Source organism: Triturus cristatus, chromosome 10, assembly GCF_964204655.1.
Source record: "Triturus cristatus chromosome 10, aTriCri1.1, whole genome shotgun sequence".
Lineage (NCBI taxonomy): Eukaryota > Metazoa > Chordata > Amphibia > Caudata > Salamandridae > Triturus > Triturus cristatus.
The window spans coordinates 880,264,471-880,290,526 of NC_140593.1; the positions used below are offsets into that span (position 1 = coordinate 880,264,471).

The following is a 26,056-nucleotide window of genomic DNA, read 5'->3' on the forward strand; positions in this document are numbered from 1 at the left end:
CGGCGTTTGAGTGAGCCTATGTCCCTTAAATACTAGAAACGTCTTGGGGCAGGGCCGCGGGGCATGACAGTATCGTTAAAAAACTGTGTGGTCCTACCCCACCCACTGCACTTGACATGTTACTTTACTAACAAATTTGTTCTTACAAGCGGCACAAACCTAAGACATTCCCTGAACCACCCCCCACACTGCCAGCACTTGAAAACATATTGTCCTCGGACTCCGGCCTCAGACTCACCTCCCGGATTTACAACATAACACAACGGGACTCTCCGGTGGTTGTCCCGTCATCCCACAGGGCCTGGGAGGAGGACCTTGGGGGAGTATCACGGACGAGCAATGGAGCTTTGGTTGCAGGCAGTTAGAGGGATTGTCCCCCAACTATCGCCTCAGACTCATCCGTTTTAAATATCCCCACCTGTTATACCGCACCCCCACACAACTGCACAGAATGGGTTTGCATTGGGATTCCAACTGCTGGCGGTGTGGATCCTCCCAAGCCACCTTTCTCAATTTAGCCTGGCAGTCCAGGCCCATTGCAAACTATTGGCTGTCAGTATCGTATCATATAAAGACTATAACTGGGCAGGCGCTCCCTAGGTGCTAGGTGTAATTTTCACTGTGCCAATAAAGTTTAGGAAGCTGCCAGCAACGTTCTTGTTATTAGCGAAAAGGCAGGTGGCCTTGCATTGGGGGAACTGTCTCCCCCCCCACTGTCAGGGAGTGGGTCCGGGATGTGACATACTGCAGGGAGCAACTGGAGTGTTACTGGGAACTCATGCCTACTGGGTCCCGCCCGCGGGACATCTGGGACCCAGTGGCGGAATGGCTGTGCTCTGATGCTGCTGTGGATCTGTGATGTAAGTGTATTGTTATAATTGGCATGCTGGCACTGTGGAACTGATTATGGGATATACTGTTGCAAACCTTGTATGGACAACATCGTGGTTTACGGACTTATGTGCACAGAGTTAACATGTGGAGATTCTCATAAACACAGTGGTCCAGCGTGCCGAGACAGGCATGTGTAACACTGTATCTCGATGTCTGGTAGGACGGGCCGATTGCCCTCCTGTATTGTACTGCATTTTGTGTTGTTGTTTGTAATCATACTAAAATCAATAAAAAAAAAACCTTTGTCACTATAAAAATTCAGTGACTCAATAAATTAAAGCCTAGGCTGTTTCCCCAGCTTTTCCATCTGGTGATTAACCAAATGCATATATTTACATTTCCTTCAGGTAGCAGGCTCCTTGGTGAAAAGGCCGGTTTCTTCTTTAGCTCATTGTCCTTTCATCCGCTTCACAGCCCAGAGGACAGTCAGACCATCTACCATCCGCTTTCCTTTCATTTTCACTCAGAGGCATCTTGTTGCGTCCCATCTGAAATGAAACGGAAGAACACTGCACCAACGCGCTACAGCGCGGCCTTCGTAATCTAAACCACAAATCCCATGAGCCTCGGCGGTTCTGACGCCGGTAACGTCAGCACGCGCCTGAGGCGTTTCCTTCAAAGAACACCCGCCCGGGACATCAGAGAGACGCTGATTACTTTTCCCGTAAGGAGCCGCAGTGAAGAAGGAGGCTGGTAAGGGTGCTTCATGCACCAAAAACTCGCTATTCATTACCAGGTCACAAGCTGTGGGCTCTTTTCCTTGTGGTTGCGACTGAGGGGTCATTAACGCTGCTTCGGTGGGTTGCTCCGTTGGCGGAACCATTTACAAGTTCCTTGCGGAGCAGCATAGCCTCTTTTCTGTGATTGAGTTTCAGACTGGTAACATTTGTAAATGCGCAAAGGGTAGGAACTTCCTGGTAATTACGCTACAACGCTACTAACAGGCTACTAAGGTTTCCGGGCAAGCGAGTCCAGAAACGTTTTCCCGCGTTAGCGAACCGACATCGGTTCATGCGGAGAAAACGATCCTTTATTCAATAGCCCTGATCAGATGGCTTTGTTATTTGAGAAGAAGGAACACTCAGTTTCCTTCGGTTAAACTGCCCGAAGCAATGGGCGCTTTCTATGTGTTTATGTTATGTTCTAGGAGTGATCTTTAACTCTTCCTCCGAGTGAGGCACCTTCATGAGTGAGTGAGACTGTTTTGAGCACTCCTTGTGCTTTGTGAATATACCCTTGTGACTTCAGGCCTCTGTTCAAGACTTATATCAGGAATCAGAGTTCTGCCCTCTTGTCGCAATATGTTGGTGTGCTTACAACAATGGTTAACTAGTCATGAATGTTTCTTTGTGCCCAGAAGCAGGGGTACAGACTACAGAGAGTGAGCTGGAGGACGGCTCTTCCACACCCTGACTATTTGGTATGTTGTTCTATCCTCTGTGAACCCTCCATTATTGATGTTCTGTCATGCTGAGAAACCTGCTGATTGTTATGTTTCACCTCCAGATCTAGCTGACAACTTATACTCGTCCTAGGTGAATCGCAGAGTAGAAGAGAAGGCTTTCTTTCTTTACAGGTACAGCTCTTAAGGGTTCTACTTATCATCCAAGAGGGTTAGGGAAGGAAAGGAAGAAGCTATAGGTGATCTTGGTGTTTATACCTGTCTTGTTCTTTTACAGATCTCCCTCCCTGCTGTCCCCTTCCTTCCCTTCCCCCGCTTGACCACTCCATGGAGTCTGTGTAATTACGTTCAGACAGTGGTGGTGTCGAGAGGTGGACCATTTGAGCAACGTACGATCCTGAGGAGTTTCGGCCACAACACATCTCAAGGTCCACACTCATTAAAGCATGGTTGTTTTTAAACAAAACGTATGGGAACTGTATTTGTAATATTAAAAAAGCATGGATACGTTGGTCCCCATAGATCTTGCCTACTTCAAGAAATGTCCCAATGGCATTTCAGGTGAGGGGGATGATGGCATGGAATAAACCAGCATGGTGGCATTCAGACCCAGAGCCCTTATAGTCCAGACCCCTGGGGTTCGTAAGTATTATTCCAGGAGAAAGCCGAAGAGCAAGATCCATGCATAGAGTCAAAGAGCTTCCCCTCCCCTGGACCTTCTATGTGGGGGCTAATTTTGTTGTTTACAAATGGAGAGAAACAGCTTTCTCCTAGGGATGCCCTGAGGTAGTTTAGGGATTTTTGGGCTTATTAGGTCTCGGCTAGCGAAGGCTGCGCTTGCGCAGTCTCGCTCGCGAGAGATAATGACTTGGAGAAGAGGGGCTTGAACCCGCCCCTCTTCTCCCCTCTTCTCCATTGGCTGGCCTCTTGAATGCTGGCCAGCCATTGGAGAAGAGGTTCGTCACTCCGAACAGGCCCCGTCCTTTTCGGATTCGGGGCGTGTTTTTTGCAACTTTTCTAATTATCTCCTCCAGACAATGGCAAGAGGAGAGAAAAGAAAAACACGCCCCCGAATTCGAAACCGCCGCTGCCTTTCTCCGAGGCATTTCTGCTTCGCCTCGGAGAAAGGCGGCGGTGTTAATGGCGTCCTCTCCCCCTGCTCTCGCTGCCGCCATGACTTCCAGCCGCGACAGATGAACAGAAGGGGCTTACGGGCAGGTGAGGAAATGGAGGATGAATACAACCGAACTACTAATTCACCTCATGCATGGATTACTACACTGGGATTATTACACATATCACACAGCGGTCGGGGATTACCCTGTTTCGCTATACAAAGAGAGATTGCATTATTGGTAAACACAGGTTAGAGACTGCGAGGGTGTGGCATGCGCGCCCTCCCGGTTACTCACACAGGCTGCCTCTCTAACCGCCAGAGGGGGTGGGGTGGTGGTTGCAGCTGTGCGGGTGGCCTGCTTAACTGAGCCCGCCTGCCCTCTTTGTGACAGAGGCAGCGCCATGAAAGGTGCAGCACCTGGGCAGGTGGCGAAGCCCTGCTCGGCGCGGGGAACGGGACAAGTAATGAACCCTCTTCACACTCACCTGGGGGGAGGGGAGGTCAGCCTACCTATACTCGGAGCTCTTAGTGGGTTGAAAAAACGGGGGGGATGGTGAGTCTCAAAGGGGTGTAACCTATGTGATAAAGTGCACGGTTTAAACATGTAAGCTAAAAATCTCAGCTGCCTGACAAGAATTTTGCTGCCTCTTTTTGTGTAACTCTTTATTGCATAATTACTTACAATCATTACAAACATGCGTCGACGTTGCAGCATGAAATGCATTGAGATAAATTTGCATATAACATATTAAAACCGGACATTTAAAACCTAAAGTGAGTCAGCCTTTCTGCTCACCTATGGTGTTGCTAAGCGCGCTAGGGCTATGTGCGCTATATGCAAGAGACCAATGGCCATACTGTACCGTACCGCTCCTCGAAGGGAGAGGCTTTCTAAAGTGCCACATGCCGGTCGTTAAATATTTAATAAACGTTACGTGGATGTATGATATACAATATTTTAAACAGATCAGTAAAAACCACAGAGAATGCCGCCCTAGTCACGTATGATTTAATAAGCGTGCGGTGCGTGCTAAGAGTGGAATGCACTGGTACGCGAAATAGGGCCATATGTCACAGTGCCTCTTTCTGTAATTGCACCAGATGTATAATAGAACAGGCGTGCACTTGAACCGGCCTGCACATATTAAAACAAGCCCAGGCTGTTGGCTTTATCAATGGTTGTTAGCTGCAGAAGATGACTGAGCAACAACAATGACTTTGGGGTAACTTATTGTGAACGTGCTTCTGTATTTATGAAACTGTGAAATAACTATACCACGTGATTAGAAACGTTATATCAAATTCTTTGTAATATACTTGTATTTATTGACGCTTGAAAAAATGTCTCGCAGCTGGTAATACTTGGCAGCAGCTGCCCGTGCAGCAGTTTTATCACTGCAGACCTGCTACATTTAGAGCCTGAGCTCTGCCCTTCACCCCTCCTGCCCGGCGGCGGAGCCCCACTGCCCGCACTTTCAGGCAACGAGCAGGTGATGAATAATTAATGTATCTTATGATCAGCTACTTCGAGGCTGTATGCACCACAAAGGAGTCCCTCCAAAGGTAGTGGCCACAAGTGAAGATCTTTTTTTCACGTCCACGGTGAGGGGGTCACAACATCACTCTATGCTTATATATCACTACCTCACAACATCCCTCTCCCTCACTACCTCACTCTTTCACTACCTCACTCTCTCTATCTCACTACCTCACTCTCTATTTCAATACCTCACTCACTCTCTCTCTGCTAATGCAATAGGTATCACATATGCAAAAAAAAGCTAATGCCAATAGAAATGACAATGCCATTTATTTAGGGATACAAAAATGATAAAAAAATAATGAGCAATACCAATAGCTCTACCTATAATATTGCCGAGACCATTGTTTTTTAAAGGGTAATCATTGCTATTAGTGCAGCAGGTGCAGTGGCACTGAGACCAGTGGTTTGAGGGGCCACTGCACCCAAATTATGGCTTTATTATTAGCCAAAATGGAGTAGGGGTCCATTTTCCTGACTTGTATTAGGGCCCAGGTCGCCACTACTGCTCAGGGAACAAGGCCCGAGCAACAGTTGGTGAAATGTGGAGCTTGTTTTCCTTTTTTATTTTATTATTTTTTTACACAAAGGAGCAGATAGGCCGCTTTGGGCCTAAGGCCTAGGAGTTGTGGAGTAGTGGAATGAGCAGAGGAGACACCTAAAGCCTTACAAACCAGGCTATCATTGGTTCTGTGTGTGCAGTGCTTCAGGGGCATGAGGGGCCACCAAACCCTAATTATGGCTGCTTTACTTTCCTTCGTTACTTGCATTAAGGCCCTTTGCTTCAATTTTTCCTTCGTCTGGGCCATAGGTCCAATACCGAAAGCAGACCTGGCAAAACAAAGACAACTTAGCTGAGCCTCAGAGAGAGACGGCAGAGGGGGGAGGGTGAAACAAGATGGGGTTCCTCTTTTTTAACAAATGGCTGAGAAGACAGCTATTGTTTTGCAAAGTAGGCAATCAGTGAAGTAGGTGCAGCAGCCCTGGTGCTCAGGAGTATGAGAGGCCAACTGCATCACAATTATGACTGTCTTACTCTACAAAAGGGGCACAGGTCTTATTTCCATGCTAGCATCAGGTCAAAGGGGAAACCTTGCTGGACAGAGGGGGAACACAGGGGTGGTCATATTCTTTAACAGGACAGAGCACCCATTTCAAGATTGAGGTCATGGCCAGGTATGATCGCAAAAAGGTGAAAGAGGCTGAGGAGACAGAGGCTGAGGAGACAGATGCGCCCTGAATAGCAGGCTATCATTAGTGCAGTATATGCAATTGCATTGAGACCCAGAAGACTGATGGGCTCACAGCACCCTAATTATGGAGAGTCGTTTTTTTGGGTAAATTTCTCCTTTTTTGTTCCATAAATTTTCTCTTTTATAAGTGTTACATTTTGTATGGCTTATGAACTACAGACAAGTTCACCCTGAAATTATCTTAGAAGCCCATCCCCCAGTGCTCAGCACTGCCTCTCTCACTCTGTCAATGCTTGCCTTTAAAGTTTGATGGGGAGCTAAACTTCAAAACATTTTACCTAGTGGGGCTCAGAACAAAAACATTTTCAGACCTCTGAATGAACTCCTCCACCAAGTAAAAAAAAAAAAAAAAGCTATGAAAAGGAGTTGCGCCACTGCACTCCATGTAAGTGCACAATTTAATTCAGGTTTCAAGCACATATGAGTGCGCAAAGAACAATGGGTAACACGTTTCAGCAAATTGCCTTTGACTGGACCATCCATAATGTTGCACGATAAATATCAGTGTTTAGAAGAGACAAGTTCATAAATATCCTCAGGATTGTACGCGTTTATGCAGGCTTTTTTCTTTGCTCTAAGACCCAGGGATCAACACTGACATGGAAAATAATCCACACAGTCTAAATCCTCTGAAGATTTATTACAACATAGTTTCAGATAAGCAACTTGATACAAGAAATTAGATTAAACCTACATATTTGACTCTGAATAAGAGAATATTAGCTCACGTGCCCAGTAGTACCTTCTACAAAAACCTTGAGCAAAGCAAAGTTAGTTATGATATTGCTTTGGAAGGATATAGTATAAGAGGGTACGAAAGCTGGCAAAACAATAGACTGACTGATATAGAACTAGATAAATTAATCTACAAAAGCATTGTAGCTTAAGGGCTACATTTCTTTTCATACTAAACAATTGTGGAGTCATGAGCGATTGGCAGACCCATTGAGTTCTCACCTCATAGTCAGAGACCTGAGCAATAACTGTCTTTTTGGTCTGTTGGCAAAAGTAGAGGTGCCTGTTTACATGGAGGTCCCAGTATTTGATCAAATATATAGACTACATATGTGCACAGTAGAATATAGAAAGAATGTTCAAGTCTCTAATGATTTAACAATTTGAAAACGTTTTATTCTTTGGTGATCTTACCAGTGCTTTCCTATGTTTATAGATAAAATCTTCTCGGGACTCAGCCCACCTTGGAAGCACAACATCGTTCACCTTCCCATTAGACATCTGAAGGCATCCAAGATCAAATCCTGCACATGAAATATAGATTAGTGCTCAGAATCGCATTTCCCAAAAACTTTACTTATTGACAAAAAAGATCTGCAATCCTACCACTATTTCTATTTAATTCTCATATCTAGAACAATTTTAGTGGTTTAACAAGAATGGATATGGCAACAATGTGGTAACTGGCAGACTTACTGACTAGATACATAAATACTGACCTCAAATAAGGAATGCCTGAACCTCTAGCTAGCTCATTTGCCAGCCTGCTTTAACATAATAGATAGTAGTTCTCTTGTCTTTTCCATCTCAACATAAAAGTATGGTACACAAAAATATGGTCTGACATCAATAATAGAAAATCTACAACTGATGAGATGATAGATTCGTAAATGATATTTAGGACAATATTAACTTAAATGGGGCAATATTTATGTAAATTATATTTAGGACATCATATTTATGACAGACAATATTCTAATTACGAAATTGTGGTACCACATTCGTATCAAAATCTGCTACTTATTTGCTGATACCACCTGAGGTTCGGCTGCACTTCCTCACAAATAGGTGCTATCACCTAAATATTTCGAGCCAACTCTTCATTGGAATATGCACATTTTCCCAACTTAATTTACACACTTCATACAGTTAGGGCCTGATTCACAAACTGCATTACATAATGTAGTACTATACTGAAATTACTTAATACAAAATGCAATTCAAAAACCTACTGGTGGAAATTTTCACCCCTCCTATATTTTCAATACAAAAATGAATCTTATATTATAAAATATTTTAATAACCGCATGTATTCAAACATAAATGCAACTATTTAAATATATATATTTTTTTTTAATTATTTCTATACAGAACATTTTGTGATTGTTAATTCATAATAAATATGCATAAACGTTTTAATTAGGTGGGATAAAAAAAGAATTACAACATATTTAGATTAATTCAATATTTTATTCAAACCTAAGCGAATAGCGCTGTAGCATTGTTAACATTTTTTTGTTCTACATTTAAAGTAGGTAAAATTAATTTACAATAATTTTTAACATAAAAATGTTTTGCTTTTTTAAAAAGTTTAATATACTTTATAGGTTTTCTCTCTGTTTCCATAGGGACTTCTGTACCCAGTGGTGGTGATCTCTGCCTACATGTGAAATATTATTAGTAGTAACTTTATACTTGTAAATTTTACTCCACCCCCTATTTTAGGGGGTGGAGACATGTAAGTCTACAACTTGTAGTAAATGTACATTTGGAAATTATAAATAACACACTATGTAGTTAATTTACTCATTTTGAAGAGCATATGTAGACATTCACAAATGTAAATTTACACATGAGTATAAGCCCCCTAAAATGTTAACTTTGTAAAATCGTGAGGTAAGAATATGTAGAGATGAAATTAAGTCCTTGTCTGTCTTCCTTAAAGGAATCCTTATACAGACACTGCTATTCCTTGTTTGGTCTGGTCTGAGCTGTTCTCAGTCAAGTTTTATCCTGCTACAGGATAAAAAACCTAGAATTTACCACTCAAATATACAGTTAAAAAATGTTTCTTGTTAATTGTATCTCTACCTTTGACTCCTTTGATCACCACTCTGCAATTGTTATGAGCATCGCTGACAGCAAAGAATCGGTCCATCTGCTAGCAGAACCGGACCATAAACAACATGAAGATATTGAGTTTGGTGGGCCAAAATGGTTTGTTTAAGAACATCATCTAAATAAACTGCAGTTTCACAGACAAAATGATGATCTGCTTTCTAGATCAACTTTTATTTTCCTATCACATCTTATTGACCTACATTTTGCTTCTCGTCTGCCCCCATAACCCAAAGTGCCATTTTATACCATGGTATGCATATAAACTTCAAGCAAGTTTGACCCAGATCCATTGTTTCTACCAACACCTGTGCGTGATACAATTTTATACATTCTACATAATCTTCAAGTTGATTTTTTACAGTAATACTAGAGCTACTTGAATGCCTTTGTTTCAGGCTTTTTATAATTGAAGCTTGTACAATTATTATAGGCGCGTTCTCTTGTAGAGTGCAGTTTAAAAGGCAAGTGAGTTGTTTTCTCAAGAACACTGCTGCCTAAGCTCACACTTTGAACCAATTCAGTTTGCACAAACATGTTCTTGGTGGACAGTGGCCCCTTTCACAACTAGTATGGACTGCGCTCAGAATAAGGGATAGGGGAATATTTGGTTTGAATGAAAAACAGAGAATAGTAAAGGATACTTGTTCCGCCCATCAGCAATAAACATGTAGCATTCTCATTTTGCTCCTTAGCCACCCCATATGGCAAAATTACAAACACATGATTATTTCAAATAATCAGATTTGCAAATTTACTTGTCAATCAGATGGGCCAATCAAATTTGTATCATTGCACCTTGAAAATTCAAGGTGCTAAGATGCCTATTAGACTAGATTTTCAGGCATTCAGCTGAGACTACGAACAAAGATCCAAATTAAAGTCAGCTGTGAAAGTGGGATTTGAGGACACCATATATTCGCTCCTGGGAACAAGTCCAAGGCCAACACAGCATTTTACATAATGCAGAAAACACATTGTCACAACATATTAGCACAGAACATAAGTCACCAGTTCATATGTTTTTTTAAATTGCTTCTGCTGACTAGGTCTTTACATGCCTAGGAAAGAAAACTGCTACTGCTTGTCAGCCATATCATTTTTTTTAAACACTGAATATAGATATTTTGATCGTTCTCCTACATTTCAGGTGGCTACTATTATCCTCTAATGTTGTGTGGGGCAAGTTCAATATTTGAGGCCCTGTAATGACTCTTCCACAATAACCAGCCGGTGTTTTGAGCCTTGGTTGGGGTCATAGAAAGTAGTATATCATGCAATGCAACAACTATGGTGGTGCTAATGATTCTATAATTTCCACCATAAATACTTTCTTGAATTTTATTGAAGAATCTCATAGGATGGTTTATTTGGTTAGATATAGGTTGAAATTGTCAAATATTAAACTTCTTCCCACCTCCTTTTGACCCCACATATTTAAACTCAGAAGAGCGGATTATCTACACAAATACTAGACAACATCCTGTGGATCGTAATGTATGAGGCCTTTACCATTTCCATTCTCCAAGAACTCTGGGAAATAGAAAAATTCAGGGATTAACTCTTTGACATCCACAGGGTTCTCCATTCGGGCCTGCCAGGCAGCGGGGACAGAGTGAAACTGGCGATCTGAACAGTCAAACCTTAAATAATCAACAGGAAAAAGAAGAGTAAAAATCAGACAATAAAGACTGCCTTATTCTGTTTCACTTAAACTATTTCATGCACTGGAGCACTGAGAACCCATCGTGATACATAAGATGGTGGACAAAAAGAGGGGGCAATTTATCACTCCCACAGAAAACATCAAAATAATTAATAATGTGAAAAAGAGTGAGTAGATGCTGGCAATTCCACGGACACAGCTCTATTTGTATCTGTAGCAATAGATCTCATATCCGTACAGCCTGTTGGCTTGGATAAGTACTACAAAGTAAAGATAACAACAAGGACCAGAATTTAAAAACAGTTATGGAAACAACAGTAATTAGCATTTAGTTTCTGAAGACAAAAACAGTAACAATCAGAAACAGCTTTAAAAAAAGCTGATGTAGCGGTGTAAGGTTCAGGAACAAAACACCCTACCCCTTGCCCTGGAACTTTGCTTACATTCATCTGAGCACACAAGCCACCTCTTCAGCGAGCACTATGACAAGAAAGACAAACGTACACAAACTACACACCTATAATGAACAATGCAATGCTCTGAAGAGAAGTGTGTAAATGTGAGGTTTCAGCAATTTTGGAATGGTTCGGTCTGCATTTGTCATAAGTGGTAATGCTTGGAGGGAGCAGGTTAATGTGATTAGATGGGTTTAATTGACTAGTATCCTAGTTTCAAAAGACAGGGTCAGTTCCAGTTATAAAATATTATAATGATAATAGTTAGTTTGTGTCTGTCTAGCATCAGGAGCATGATGATTAGCTTTTAATTGACTATTGCCATGTTACTAAGATTTGATTGAGCATGGTTTTTGTCAAGATTGGGGTGGCTTGGTCAGGGTATTTTAGTCACAGTAGAGCCACAGGTTACTTAGATTTGCTGAGAGTAAAGAGCGCAATGGTGCTGTTCGAGTTCATTTATGTCACTATTATGCTGTCTTGGTTACAGCATGGTTGTCAAATAATATTGCTAGTTCAAAATGCAATGCTTTGGCTGCGGGTTGTGACTATTGTCTGCTGTGTTTTTACAGCAATGGATGGTTAAATCAACAAAGGCATTGGGGCTCATCACAAAAATCCAGTTTGGCTGTTTCTTTCCCTGTCCTTTACCTTCCACTCTGGAGCTGTATGTGGAGGGTGGTAAAAGGCTCCATCCGGATCATATAGTGCATCACGCCAGCTGCGTTGGAATAGTGGGTCCCATAGTGGAATTTATCAACAGTGCCCGATGGGTCCTCGAAACTCTCATACCTGAGAAAATAGACATTGTTGAGACAACTGCAATTCAAAAGTTATGTAAATTAAAATGTGGCATAGGCAAATATGTGTTTATTGATGTGATAAATATTTACTCATACAACTACAGGGGTTCAATTTGACACCACCACCCCTCTGAAAGGAGTTTGCATGCAACTTAAGCTAAGGAATGCCTTCTTTCAACAGCAACCAGATTTTGCTCATGAATAACTGTGCCTCATCTTCATATGGCATTCATCTAAGATTCACCACAAAAAGAACTTACTTTTCCTTCACTTCCTTCGCGTGCCTCTCATTCACAACACCAATTGGCTTAGAGAGATCCCGAAACACTTCCGGGTTATTCAGATCCAGCGTTTCCGAGACATAGTCTCGCAATATCCAGGGAAACTAGAGGCAGAAAAAGGAATACAACATTTGGTCAAATTGTACCAACTGACTCTAAAATGCTGCACCCTTAAATATTCCCTCAACTTAAAGTTTAAACTGTTACTCAGTAAACGTGAAAACCGCTGTCTTTTTGTTTCTGTTTTTCCAAACTGGCATCTTGAGTTTGTCAACTTCACAACAACAAATCAAGGTATATTCTTTGAATGTTCATTTACCCATTTATGTTTGCTGGATTAATTTATATCCTGCAGTTTTAACGTATAATGTATTAGAACGTTTTAACAGCCAATCTGAGATTATGGTAGAAGTTAGTGGATCTCTTCAGATGTACTTAAAACATTTACCAAATAGTTTAAGGTAATTAGTATACTTTGTTGAAATGTGGTGAGAGCGGACATTTGTCACTTATCTCATTACGTAGCACAGCACGCTAATTGAAGGGTTTTTAAGCAATAGTTATTCATGAGTACTTTAAGAAATATGTACTTATCTTTATTAAACAACAAAACACATCTTTTAATAAAGCAGATACTATTTTCCTTTTTGGCATTTTGATATGTAACTTAAACAAACCATCATGAACTTAAAGTACTGTTGTAAAAACTAAATACAGTATCAGTTATTTGTACAGACTGGCCATACATTCAATAAAAAATATAATACAACAGTTTTGGCCTGGAGAAGTAATTTTAGCAAAAAACACATTGGCATTGTCTACAATCCATGAAATGTACCATACATTTTGTAATATTTCTTAATGTTAATAACAAAGCTCTGCTTTGGTGCCTCCAATATTACCTACCTATGTGCATAATTTTGAAACATTAGGTCCATTAAGGGTCAAAGGGGAGTGAGACTAGGCGTTGGCCTTATAAACTTTTTAATCCTCAAATTTTCATTCTTTTAGGTAAATATCTGGCCAGTATATATTTTTGTTGGTCAAAAGGAGAACATTTCAAAGGTGAGTTTTGTACCTAAAACAAATAGGAATGTTTGGGCACTGGACAATTCATTTGACTGGCCTAGTCATCTTAGAGCAAGAATTCATAACTTCTGAGTGCAAGGGAGAAGCTGTAGAATAAAAAGTCTGGAAAATGTTAAGCTTAACCATCTCATAATAATGGTACATATAAGGAGACAATGGCTAAAAGAGAGCTTGGGTTACGTCTTTGGATTTAAAAGAAACCAATCTATTTCAGTTGGGGGTTCTGTGCAGTGCTATATGTCAATTAGCCGTTTTTAATAGATCTTACCCTACCTCCCCCCACGGGCCGTAATCATATCTCCTTAAAGACGTTTTGTGTGGCATCCATAATTTCACAGAAAAAATATCACATGCATCAGCTTGTACGCTCCTGCATTGGTAGCCCCTGCAACTTCTATATCTCTGACCAGTGACCGGATCCAAGTGAGTCTCCACTGCATGATTTCCTTCCTGTGGATACGGCGGCTCTGAGGAACTGGTACTGTAGTCAACCATTTGTATGGTTCGCAATGGCTGCATTGTTGCTAGCATCATGAGTAAACTCATCAGCTGTCTACAGAGAACTAGAACTTAATGGAACGCCTGCCAACACCCACACATAACCTAGTCAATGCGTACTCTAGCCTGGTAGTCTAAATCTGGTTACCCAACTATTTAAGTTGGTGTGAATTCTCCCCAATTGGTGAGAATTTTCATTCAATCTTAACTTCACAGTTTACTCGGGCATGTGTGATGAACTTCAAAGCAAGATTAAAATCCCCTAACATGGTGAATTCTGTTTTTATTTAGAATAAGGCTGCAATGACGCTAGGGCCCTCTCAGACCTGATGAAGAGTTGACCTGTTGGCAAAAGCCAAAGCTGTTCAACACACATTGCCAGACACATGCTGGATGGAATTTATACCAACCATGCGGGCCTGCCTATAAAAGACTCTTTCTCTAAGCTGGACAAATGACTATTTGGTGGGGTTTGGTTTGCATAGTGAAATGGTGTGGAGAAGACTAGGCAGGGCAAATGCACCACTTACAGAAGGTGAAGTAAAACCTCCAGCTGATTAATTAGTGGACAGCATATACCAGGTCAACTTCTAACAATCAAAGTGGGCACCATGTACCAGTCCAAACAACCCTTATGGCATTTAAGAGGTCAAAGATAACCTTAGAAAGCTAGCCAAGTGGTAGATGTGGAGAGCAGCCTTCAGGCTTAGTCTTGAAGGAATGTTAAGCAACTTGTTTTACCAGATGCAACCTTATAGTATTGTATAAATGAATGGAGAACCACACAGCATTTATATTAATAAATACATATTTTTATAACACACTCTAAATACAACACAGTATCTTGTACATGAAGATACTCACAAAGCACACAATACTGTAGCACAGAAACAATAGTAAATAGCACTAATACCACTATTTTAGTATATGGTATGGTCTCCCCCTGAAGCCCACTGCGTATAAGAACCACGACTTGAGTCAAGACAGTGTCTAAAGGATGTAGAATCGCTGGGACCCCAAGGAACCACCCAAGGTGAGTAAGTAGGGACCCCACGGAGGACAGTTGCAGTGTAGGAACACGACTGCAGGCTATGAATAATTCTATGGGAGAGTCGCAGTTGAATTTGTAAAGTTTTTAAGGACCCTTCCCAGTGGACTTCAAGGAAACCCAGTGGAACTTAGGTAACTCTGGACCTACGGTATCCACGGGTGGGGTGGCTCTCTAACATCCTATCCGAGGGAAGCCGGGTGCATAGGGCTGAAGTGGCGTCAGAAACGGCTGTCTAACTCAGTGGAGGACTTCGAAGAAGAGCCACTGCTGGAAGGAAGAGAAGTGTCCATTGGAATCCAAAGGTGGGTTCTTATTGAAGAGTACCTGAAAGCAGAGGGGACAGAGTCTGGGTCACTCAGAAGTGACCAAGGCCTCGGTAGAAGAATTCCTACCGATGTCGGGTGCTTCAGGTGCGTTGAGGGGGTATTTGACTCTGCAGCCACCGGGACAAGGAGACGTCGAGAATGCCAGGAGCTGGATATGAGCCGTTCCACGAAGGATGTTGAGTACTGAGGGGTTGGTGTCCGGCGGGAGCACCAACAAGCCTTGGCAACAGAAACCCACGCAGAAGGTCAAAGAAGGTTACAGTTCGGACCAGCAAGGTCCAGGAGACTCACCAAACACAGGGGAGTCAGGCAGGCCTGGAGCAACCAGGGAAGCTCAAAAAAAGCAAAGTTGACCCTCAAGAGGACCCACAGGCCAGAAGCACAACAGGAGTCGTGAGGGGACCTCAAGCAGTTTCACAAAGCAACAGCCCATGAAGCACTCGGTGCAAGGAGGCCAGAGTTCTTTGGTGGAAATGGTGGCAGATGTTGGGGCTTCTTGGAGGCCAGTACACTTGATCAGGAAACGCCAAAAAGCATATGCAATTGCAAAAGTACACGGTGCACAGGGGTATGGGTATTGCAGCCCCTACAAGTGATTCTGGCCTCAAATTTGGTGAGGGGCAACTTGGACCTCAAGCAACCCTGTGTTGCTGGAGCCTTCGGAGTCCATAGGAGCTCAGGGGCAGCAGACCAGTCAGTTGTGATGTGGTGCCTGCGGTTGCAGGAGAGTGCCTCCTTCACTCCAAGGGAGATATCTTCAATTGTCCTCGATGCTCCACAGGTCCTGCATGGAGCCTGTATGGTGTCCGGGCACAGATGATGCTTCGGACTGAGAGGGAGACGAAGTCGGGCCCAACCAAAGTCCAGTGAAGTCCAGCCCGTCCAGGCGGTTGAAGTTCAGAATCTTGTCCACGTCGAATCTAGGGTCCTGAAGCCAGGTAAGCCCTTTTGTACCCACGGGAGAGGGATGGACAGATTCAGGGGACCCTCCCAGGGAAGGGGTCTGGACAGTGGGGAGGTTACTCCCTTGTCCTTTGTCCAGTTTCGTGCCAGAGCAGGAGCCAACGGCTCCCAGGACTGGTTTGAACTGGACTATGCACAGAAACACCAAATGTTTCCCTCATGCAGACTTTCGGTCGCTGGCAAGTGCACCCACCCAGGTCTAATACACTAAATCCTGTCTGAGAGGTGGTCACACCTTCCTGTGACAGGATGCCTATTGTTCTGCCTTCCTCTGCTGGAGTTTGGCTCAGCAGCAGGAGGGCAGAAATGTGTCTCTGGTCGGCAGCAACCATTCTGGGATGACCGGGAGTAGAAGGCTGGTACCGGGAATACCTGGGACCCCACAAAGCTTGTTTCTGAGGAGTGGAATCATACCTCCCACACCGATTACTGGTGTGGGGGTATGATTCAACAATGTTTGACACCAAACACGATAGGGTTACTTTTAGCTGTTTTAAAGTTGATCATCACGCGGTCGCATAATGCCACTCTATATGTCGTAAATGGCTGCAGCACTAACAACCCAGGAGAATGGTCTCCGTAGGCTTCAGGGGTGTTCTGCTCGTGCAGTGGCACCCTCTCACTTAAAACCTATAAGTCACTCCTATAGCAGGCCTTAACAATCCTGAAGGTTCTAAGTGTAGTGACCCTTAGATATAGTAAACCTATATCTTCAGTACGTGGTGCATGCACCAACTTACACAGGCTGCAGTGGCAGGCCTGTAGATCCATTTTGCATGGCCTCTCATGGGTGGCAAAATACATGCTGCAGCCCATGGGAGGCCTCAGGGAATCTATGCCCTGGGTACATGGGGACCTTATACTAGAGACTGACAAGGGTACCCCAGTATCCAATCTGGAGTATACCCAAGTACAAGACATATCAGTTTAGGGAGAAAGCAGATTGATTGGGATCCTGCTAATCAGGACCCCAGTCTGACTAGTCAAAAACAGTATAACATGAAGCAAAAAGTGTGGGTAACCATCAGAAGCAGATCCTAATTTCCTACACTGATGAAAGCCCATAATAATATGCCAGCAAAAGGATGTAGTGGTCTGGTAAAAACAGCAGAGGATTTCAATAAATGGGTGCTGTCAGCTATTGTTGGTTTTGCTAATAATGAGAGCTACCCCAAGGGGAGGAGGAAAGCTTCACCCCATGGTTCTCAGAGAGATTGAAAGACCTCCAACGGAAATGCCATAGGCAAGAACGGTGGTGTAGAATCTCTCTTAGTTCGTAAGAAAAGAATAAACTTAAAGAAGCAATTCAAAAAAACAGAAGTGCGATCAAAGAGGCAAAATCTTCATATTTCTCCCACAAAATAGGATCTGCTATTAACGTTTCTAAGGAATTGTTTATGGTAAGAGATCTTACGTCCCCGCCAGCTCAACAGGAGTTGGAAAATTCTCAAGATTTTTGCAATAGGGTGACCTCATTTTTTAAGGACAAATTTTTGAAGATCTTCTCTGAATTTCAGGTAACTGAGGACGGCTCAGTTCTTTTATCTATGGAAGATGATTCCTCTGGGCGGACCCACTAATGGTGAATTGTACACAGTGAAAATTCTCTATCATTCCGATGACAAAAATGAATTCTCTTCTGGGACAAACTACATCAGGTTCCCCAGATGATCCTTGCCCGCCCACGGTGTTGCAACTTGCACCAGATTTAATTGCTGCATTCTTGGAGAAAGTTTAGTCTCAGATTTTGAACTCAGGAGTCTACCCCCAGTGTTGGGAAGAAGTGATTATCATTCCCCTTAAAAAGAAAGCTAATGGGGATCTGGGTGATCTGAAAAATCTTTGACCCATCTCCCTGTTGCCAGCATCAGCTATATATCAGGTATTAGCTTGGTTTTGTTATGGATCATGAGCCTTTGGATCCCTCACAGAGTGGCTTTAAGAGGAACCACAGCAACAAATCGGCACTGATTGCAGTGGTGGACTCTATTCACTGCCAAGTGGATCAGGGAGGCCCAGCTAGTATAGTTATGCTAGACATATCCGCAGCCCTCAACACCATATCTCCACTTCGGCTGGTGCAAAGACTCTGTCAGGGTGGGCTGAGGGATTCTGCTTTAAATCTTTTAGAATCATTTTTGGTGAATAAGACCCAAACAGTGAGCTGCGGGGACTTCAGGGCTAAACTATTCCAGCTTCCCTGTGGAGTCCTGCAAGGGTCCTCCCCAGTTCCACCTTATTTTTTTCTTCATGTGGCCCCTTGGGCAAAACTTGTATGCTCTTATGTTTTTCAATTATTGTCCTATGCAGACAATACCCAAATTACTGCCTTTATATCTGGTGACTAGACAGAAGTAGCGGACAAGTTCAAGTCTTAAATGTTTGAAGTCAGCACCTGGATACGAGAGAATTCACTTAAAATGAACGCCGAGAAGACCGAGTTCTCTGCCCCAAAGACCACAATCTCGGTTTGGACTGACCGTTGGTGGCCTGAGACATGCAATTCTGCTACCTGTTCGGGGGTCTCTGCTATAAATCTGGGGGTGATCTTTAATAACACTTTGGCATTTTACTCTCATGTCAATAGGACAGTGAGCTCCTGTTTCTGGACTATCAAGAGCTTGAATAAGATTTTTCCCTTTCTTCCCAAGGAGCTAAGAGTGTCAATGGTCTTTGCACTCATAACAACTTGCCTGGACTACTGTAACTCCTTGTACCTCAGTGCCAACCAATATTCGCTGAATAAACGTGAGGTTATCTAAAATGCAGATGTGCGGCTAAGGTTGGGCATTACTAAACATCTCTCGGTGAGGGAGGGACTGTGTACACTGCATTGGCTTCCAGTGAGGAAGCGCCTGATTTTTAAAGACCTGTGCCAGGTTTATTAAGCCCTCAGCAAGCAGGACTCTTATTATCTAAGAACCCCCTTCCACTGGTATCTTCCGAACAGTTAGTTAAGATTGGCAGATCAGAGGAAAGTGATTGTTCCCCATTTCAGGAAAAAGAGATGGGGTGAGCATGCCTTTGCTGTGGCAGCACCCAGGTAATCGAATATTCTCTGTGCACATATTGTTAGCCGTAATTCTTACTCTTGTTTTTGCAGGCACGTGAAAACTTGCCTTTTTTCTCAACCATAGTTGCTTCTGCTTGCCTTCCCCATTTGCTCTTGCTGGGTATAGCGCTTTGATGCCTTATTGGTTTTAATGCGCTTTACAAATTCAAATTCAAGATCAATGTGGCAAGAAGAGCCTCTAAAATGCCAGCTGGGCTGAGGCAGAGTCCATTACATCTCAGATGGGCCAGACTAGAATTACAAGCCATGTACAGGTGATATGTTTGTAAACCCGACCCTAGCCCAACTCTCAGTTCAAAGGTATTAGATAATGCTTCTGATTGGCCAAAGGGCAAAACTCCATCTCTATCAAAAGGTTACGGAAATGCTTATGCTGCCCTTCCCATCAGACCAGACAATATGCTCGCCTCTCCCACTTAATGCTTTCTAATACCTTTTAAAGGACTGCCAAATAAATGTAAAACAAAGTCAAACATGGAGACAGAATTAATTCCATCATCTTACCACAGGGTACTGAGAGAGGTCATTGTAGGTCCGGCCTGCAATGGTATTCAGCTGCATCAGATATTCAAAGTTTGAGATCTCCCTCCAGACCCATTTCTGAAAGAGAAGAATGATTTAACAGTGAAGGGGATTCAGCTGTTGAAAGGGACATGCATCACTCAGATTCTAAATAAGGTTGGTCCTTGTCAGCAAGGACATTGATAAAGGACAGGGACAGTGTTTTTTTTTTCTCGATTTTAGAAATAGTCTGCTGTCTCGGATAAAACAGAAACACAAGCAATGGTTCCTTCGTGTTCATTTAAAAATGTTCACCAATTATAATGAAGGCCAATATGAAAGAATTACTTACCTGTGGTAATGCTCTTTCTGGTAGATACTTCAATTGTAGAACAATCTCCAGGCATCTAACTGGATCTGGAAACTTCAACAATGAGGCCACTGGTAGAGGGCGCTGGACTCAGTTGGCGCCAGAAGTGATGTCAGTGATGCACCTGCTCCAGTGCATAGATGTTGATTTCCCTCCACTTTTTTCTAAGCCTTTGAGATGAGAGGGCAGTTTGACATAAATAAAGGATTACAGTACAGAGAAAAGGCAAGATGGGATCTTATTAACTTTCTCTGTGAACCATCCATCAAATGGAGAGGCTGGTAGGTTGGTGAGGAATCTGCAGGTAGATAGAAGTATCCTCAGAAGAAAAAGTTACTTACTTGCTGTAACACTCTTTCTGGTTAATATTCTAACTGCAGATTCCTCACCTATAGAACAGATTTCATAGCCATATCCACACTAGGTGGAGCGTTGATGGATGATTAAACTAGGAAATCTTTGGAAAGACAGATCTGGCAAAGTGTTCAATCCTGTTAAATCCTGGAGCTGTCTGGATCCAGAGCAGAGAGGAACATGGCGTCAGCAGGCTAGCTGTCGCGGGATTCTGCTCCGGGTTCTGAGCTCTCGCTAGAGCGCCACGCCCTGAGCGTGTCACCCCCTCACCGGCGATCCAAGGGGTTTATGCTGCCGCTTTACGAGCTTGATTTCGCTCTTTCTGTAACTGCTTAATCTGGTGCATCGAGGTTTTGCTGTGTTTGTTGGACCCTTGTATGCGTTTAATGTGCCTAGAGAGAGGCATTTCAGCCGCGCCGGAGCCTTATCTCATCTCACGGCCGGTCGGCGCGGCTCTGCCACAGGTATTGAACCTGTGGCATTGGGCCGCCCTGGAGCTTCGCCGCGGGAGGCAGGCGAGATATTTTCAGAGGGATCTTTTTGCCGACAGTCTTACCCGGGGAGAATCACCAGATGCTACAGTGAGTGCAATAACCGGGAGGGCTGGGAAAGCAGGAAGAGCCCCACGAGCTACATTTAAAATACCTGCAGTACCCACGGACCAGCCAAGAGATCAGGCAAGAGATGAGGTGGGTGCTGGCAAGGGGGGAGCAGGAGGCTGCGGATATTTTTCAGCTCCCAATAGTGTGTCATCCTGTTTTGTTCCCTCCCAAATAAGTGAGTGGGGAGCCCACAGTGGTGTGGTAGCCACAGAATCTATCTTAGAAAACACTCTAGAAAGGAGCAATCTTAGTAATTCTAGCCTTCGCCTTCATTCCAGGCAGCCCCCCCCCCCCAGTGTTCTAGACAGCTTAGACAATCTACGTCTATAATTAGTAGGGGGCGGAGGGGGCAGAGTGGGTCAAGAGATCCTAGCAACATTAAGAGAGGTAGCCCAGCATGTAGTAAGGGGGGAAGACAAGTTACAGATAAGGAGGATGGGAATGGATGTGTAGCCTCCTCACCGCAAATATTGGAGGCTGTAGCATCCACCCATCCTACCACTCAAGTCTTAACAAGAGTTAGCCATGAGTTGACACCTAAAGCGTCTTCCCAATTAGGTATAACATCGCCTATTAGAAATTCTTCCTACCTCTCTACTGTGGTTAAGGCTAAACGTACCAAGAAGACCAAGAAAATCGTTAGGCCTGTTTTAGACTTTGGTTCTAGGATCACGCCCTCATTGCGCTCCTACTTTAAAGTTATACCCCAGGTCTTAGATTTGGCCCAGGATAGCCTCTCTGGAGTATCTACGCCCCCAGATACCTCAATGATTATGTCTGACTTAACCCAGGTTAATTCTATTGCTACAGCTACCAGCTTACCTGAGGCACCACAATCTCTTCTACCAGCGTTGACAGTCTCCACTTTAAATACCAATTTTTCAGCTAATTCAGCTAATTCAAAAACGCATAATGCACTATCCCAGGATCGGCGATTAACCCCTCCTGCCCTTGTTGATTCGGCTGTTGAGGGTGTGGATGTTGCTAACTTGGAAATATGCCATGAAGAGTGTGAAGATTCTGGGCGCCAGATGCCAGAGGCACACTTGATCTTAAAACCTAATGATGATGAGCAGCAAAACTATCTCCAGGCTTCTCTTCCTTTGGTATCCAATGCCCTAAAGGCTTCCTCTTCTTCTATTCCTATTGCAAGTACACCTCCTGATCTTTCACCCCCTCATTATTGTCAATGTTCTCAAATTTATCTGCCGACATTAAAAGAGGATTTGAAGAATCAACGATCATCCAGAAAGAGATCCGGTCATACTGTGAGACATTAGACAAAAAGATAGATGGCCTCCTTACTAGGACTGGTGTATTGGAAGAGTCAGTCGCAGGGTTGTCTGTAGAGATGGACCGTGTAAAGGAGGAGGTAGACAAGTTGAAAAATGTGGACTCAGCCCTAATAGACAGGATGGAGGTGTTGGAAAACAACGCGAGGCGTAATAATATCCGCATCCTGAATGTGCCGGAAGGCAATGAAGGGCAGGATATTAAGTCATATATCATCCAACTATTAAAGAAGTCTCTCAACTTTGATCACTCTGAAGAGCTCCTCGCCACGGATATCCAACGGATCCATAGAGATCCATTCAGACGCAACTCACAGAGGATTAAGCCCCGTAAAATTCTAGTGAATTTCCACACCTATGCCTTAAAGGAATCTATCCTGAATCTGGCTCTTAAACAAAAATCACTTACAGGTTCTGGCTTCACATACCAAGTAAGATCTGATCTGTCTAGGGTTACGCTAGACAGACAATGGGAGCTGGGCAGGAGAATGGAGGCTTTTAGGAAACTAGGGGCGACCGTGCAGATGAACTTCCCAGCAGCCCTGAAGATAATGTTAAATAATAAAATGCATAACATCCGTTCAGTAGAAGCAGCTGATGATTTACTTAGGGTCATGGGGGGGGCCACGGGGGGCACAGTTTGATAGATTGAATCATCTTATTTTTTTTTTTTTTTTTTTTTTTTCGCTGGCCTCTCTTCTTTTGCATGACCCACTTCATTTCCCCCAGATCTCCATTTGCCTTATTTCTTCCCGGAGAAGGAGGGAAGTGCTTAGTCATAACATCTGTAAACTCAATAAAGTTAATAAAAGCAACAATAAGTTATGAAGGGAAGAGAGAAAAGGGAAAGAAAAGTAGAGATTGATAGGTTAATGAGGGGGGGAGAGGAGAGAGAGGAAAGGAAAAGAAGAGAAAAAAGAAGGAAGGGAAAGAAGGGAAGGGAGAGAAAAAAAAAAAGAAAAAAAAAAAAGGTGTGGCAAAATAGGAAGAAATTGGACAAAAAAGAGAAAAAAAAAAAGAGAAGGTAAAAAACGGGGGGGAAAGGGACTTATTCTCTTAGGGTGGATTTTTTTTTTTAATGATTACTTAATTATCTCCCTTATTTTGTAGGGCATAGAAGATTGATCTTCCTTATTCTTCCACATTTCACATTTCCTCTCTTTTATAGCGGGAGCTCTAGCTCTCAGCAACCCGTAATCACTTTAATCTTGACTTTTTCACCTAGCAGTGGCGCTCAGCCGAGGCTCAGATAGGGGCAAGGGTACCACTATCCGGACTGTTCCGGCTAGACTACACAGGGGTGGGGGGTGGGGTTCTTTGGGTTTGGGGGGGTGGGCAAAAATTCTCTATAAAATTTTCCTCATTTTCTGCCAAGCTGATAATCCTTTTTCTTTCTTTCTTTAAAGTAAGGACAAACCACATATGTGGTTATAGGGATCACAGGTCACCCTATTTTTCTATCCATCAGTATATATTGAGAATGAATGGCTAACTTACGGATTTTTTCCTGGAATGTTAATGGTCTGCGCACCAAACCCAGAGCAAAAAGGATTCTTCAATATCTACTGGATATGGATGCGCAGATCATTATACTCCAGGAGACACATTTAACTAAAATGGAGATACTTGAGATCGCAAACAAAAACAGATGGATAGACCAGTTAGTTTGTACGTCCCAATCTTCTAGCACTAGGGGAGTTTCTATCCTCTTTAAAAAGGCGAGCAATGCTAGATTAATTTCGCAGAAAACTGATCCTGCAGGTAGATGGGCAATTGTCTCAGTGATTATAGGAGGTACATCTTTCACTATAGCCGGGTTCTATGGGCCCAATAGAGACGACCCCTCTGCTTTGGAAACATTATTTTCTGAACTTCTGCACTTCCCTGAGCCTGCTATTCTAGCAGGGGATTTTAACATCGTGCTTGATCCCTTATTGGATAAAACCCCCTCTAGTCGACAACAGGGGATGTCTAGGTCTAGAGTGTTCCTGCTTAAATGCATGGGTCAATATGGATATATTGACATCTGGAGAGCAACAGCTGGCTTGAAACCTGGATATTCATTCCGAAATTTTAAATACCGTCATAGTTCCAGGATCGATTTCTTTTTGATTAACACAGCTCTACGTGATTCAGTTAAAAATATCAGTTATTTTCCCTCTCATTTGTCAGACCACTCTGCTGTTCTGCTCGAGTTTGTGGATGTGATTCAATCTTCGACCAGGTCTTGGTCTTTAGACCGTTCCTTTCTTTCATCACTAGACGATATTATATCTCTAAGACTAGACACAAAGGAATTTCTGCAAGCTAACATTGGTTCAGTCTGCTCCTCTATGGTATGGGATGCTCTTAAGTGTTTTCTGAGAGGGGTCATAAAGAGCAAGACAGTATATCGTAGGAAGCAATATACTCAGGAAGTCTCTAGTATAGAGGCTAATCTGACATTATTGCAGAATGAGTTAGACTCCCACGGTGATGGCCCCAATTCCAATATATTGCGTGAGAAACTCGTTGCTCTAAGAGGTAAATTGGCCTCGGTGCTCAATCAGCGTACTTTCCAGAGGTGGGAGGCGAGTAAAATTGCGCACTTTGAATTTGGAGAAGGTGCGGGTAAACTGTTAGCCTGGAAATCTAGAACGGATAGGTCACGGAACAACATCAATTCTATTGTAACCAGTGTTGGGAAAGTATCTTCTGACACAGAGATAAGATCTGCCTTTAAAAATTTCTTCCAAAACATCTACCAGGAGGATAAAAACATCTCCCCTGAGAAAATAAAAGATTGGCTAAATGGCATTACGTTACCATCACTATCTTTAGAGCAGAGCTCCTTTTTAGAAAGTGCAATCACTGTAGATGAAGTTATCGGGGCGATTCAAAGTTGTAAGAGTGGTAAAGCGGCAGGGCCTGATTGCCTGCCCGCCGAGATTTATAAACATCTGGTGGTAGAGGTTGCGCCTTCTCTTACGGTATTATTCAATCAAATCCTGCAGGAAGGCGTTTTACCGCCCTCCTCTTGGAATAATGCATCCATCACTCTCATTCTCAAGCCAGACAAAGTTCCAACTGACTGCGGCTCATACCGCCCAATCTCAATACTCAATGCAGATTATAAAATCTTTGCATCACTGCTGGCTAAGAGACTGGGTCAGGTCGTCCCCTCTGTATTGCACCTTAACCAGAAAGGTTTTGTTAAGGGTCGCCAGCTCTGTGAGCTGACGTATGACCTTATAGGAGCTATAGACATGGCCACAAGTTCATCTTTACCTCTAGCTATCTTGACGCTGGATGCCGCCAAGGCCTTCGACAGGGTCAACTGGTTGTACCTGTCGGGGGCCCTGGAGAGGTTTGGCGTTGGTGGCATTTTTCGCAGAGCTGTCTAGCTCCTATACCATAATCCCCTTGCATCCGTTTTGGTTAATGGAGGTCTGTCCGACCCTTTTACCATTACAAGAGGAACCCGACAGGGATGCCCACTCTCTCCGCTCCTTTTCGATATCTTTATTGAGCCTTTTGCCCAAAAAATTAGAGAGGATAACAATATCAAATCCTTTAAATATAGGGATTGGGAAAAAAGGGTGTCGTTATATGCTGACGATATCTTGATTATGACATCGGAGATTAGTACGGCATTCCCTGCAATTATTAAATTAGCTCTTGAATTTGGAAGCAT

At 43.2% G+C, this 26,056-nt stretch overlaps 1 protein-coding gene and 1 long non-coding RNA gene across 7 annotated transcripts in view; one reads left to right on the forward strand and one right to left on the reverse strand.

Annotated features, from left to right (window-relative positions):
- NBEAL2 (neurobeachin like 2) overlaps positions 1-26,056 on the reverse strand; it is a 737,578-nt gene that overhangs the window by 72,417 nt on the left and 639,105 nt on the right. For all 6 annotated transcript variants that reach the window (XM_085628557.1, XM_085628556.1, XM_085628554.1 and 3 more), the window contains 5 exons: positions 19,769-19,864; positions 12,244-12,368; positions 11,832-11,972; positions 10,572-10,702; positions 7,356-7,465 (listed from right to left, as the gene is read on the reverse strand). In XM_085628557.1, the coding sequence (XP_085484683.1) occupies positions 7,356-7,465; positions 10,572-10,702; positions 11,832-11,972; positions 12,244-12,368; positions 19,769-19,864 (603 nt within the window). The remainder of the gene's footprint in view (positions 1-7,355; positions 7,466-10,571; positions 10,703-11,831; positions 11,973-12,243; positions 12,369-19,768; positions 19,865-26,056) is intronic.
- Positions 2,254-2,686, forward strand: LOC146796154 (uncharacterized). Its single transcript, XR_014969993.1, has 3 exons — positions 2,254-2,314; positions 2,401-2,470; positions 2,574-2,686. It is a non-coding gene; the product is annotated as an uncharacterized LOC146796154 (long non-coding RNA).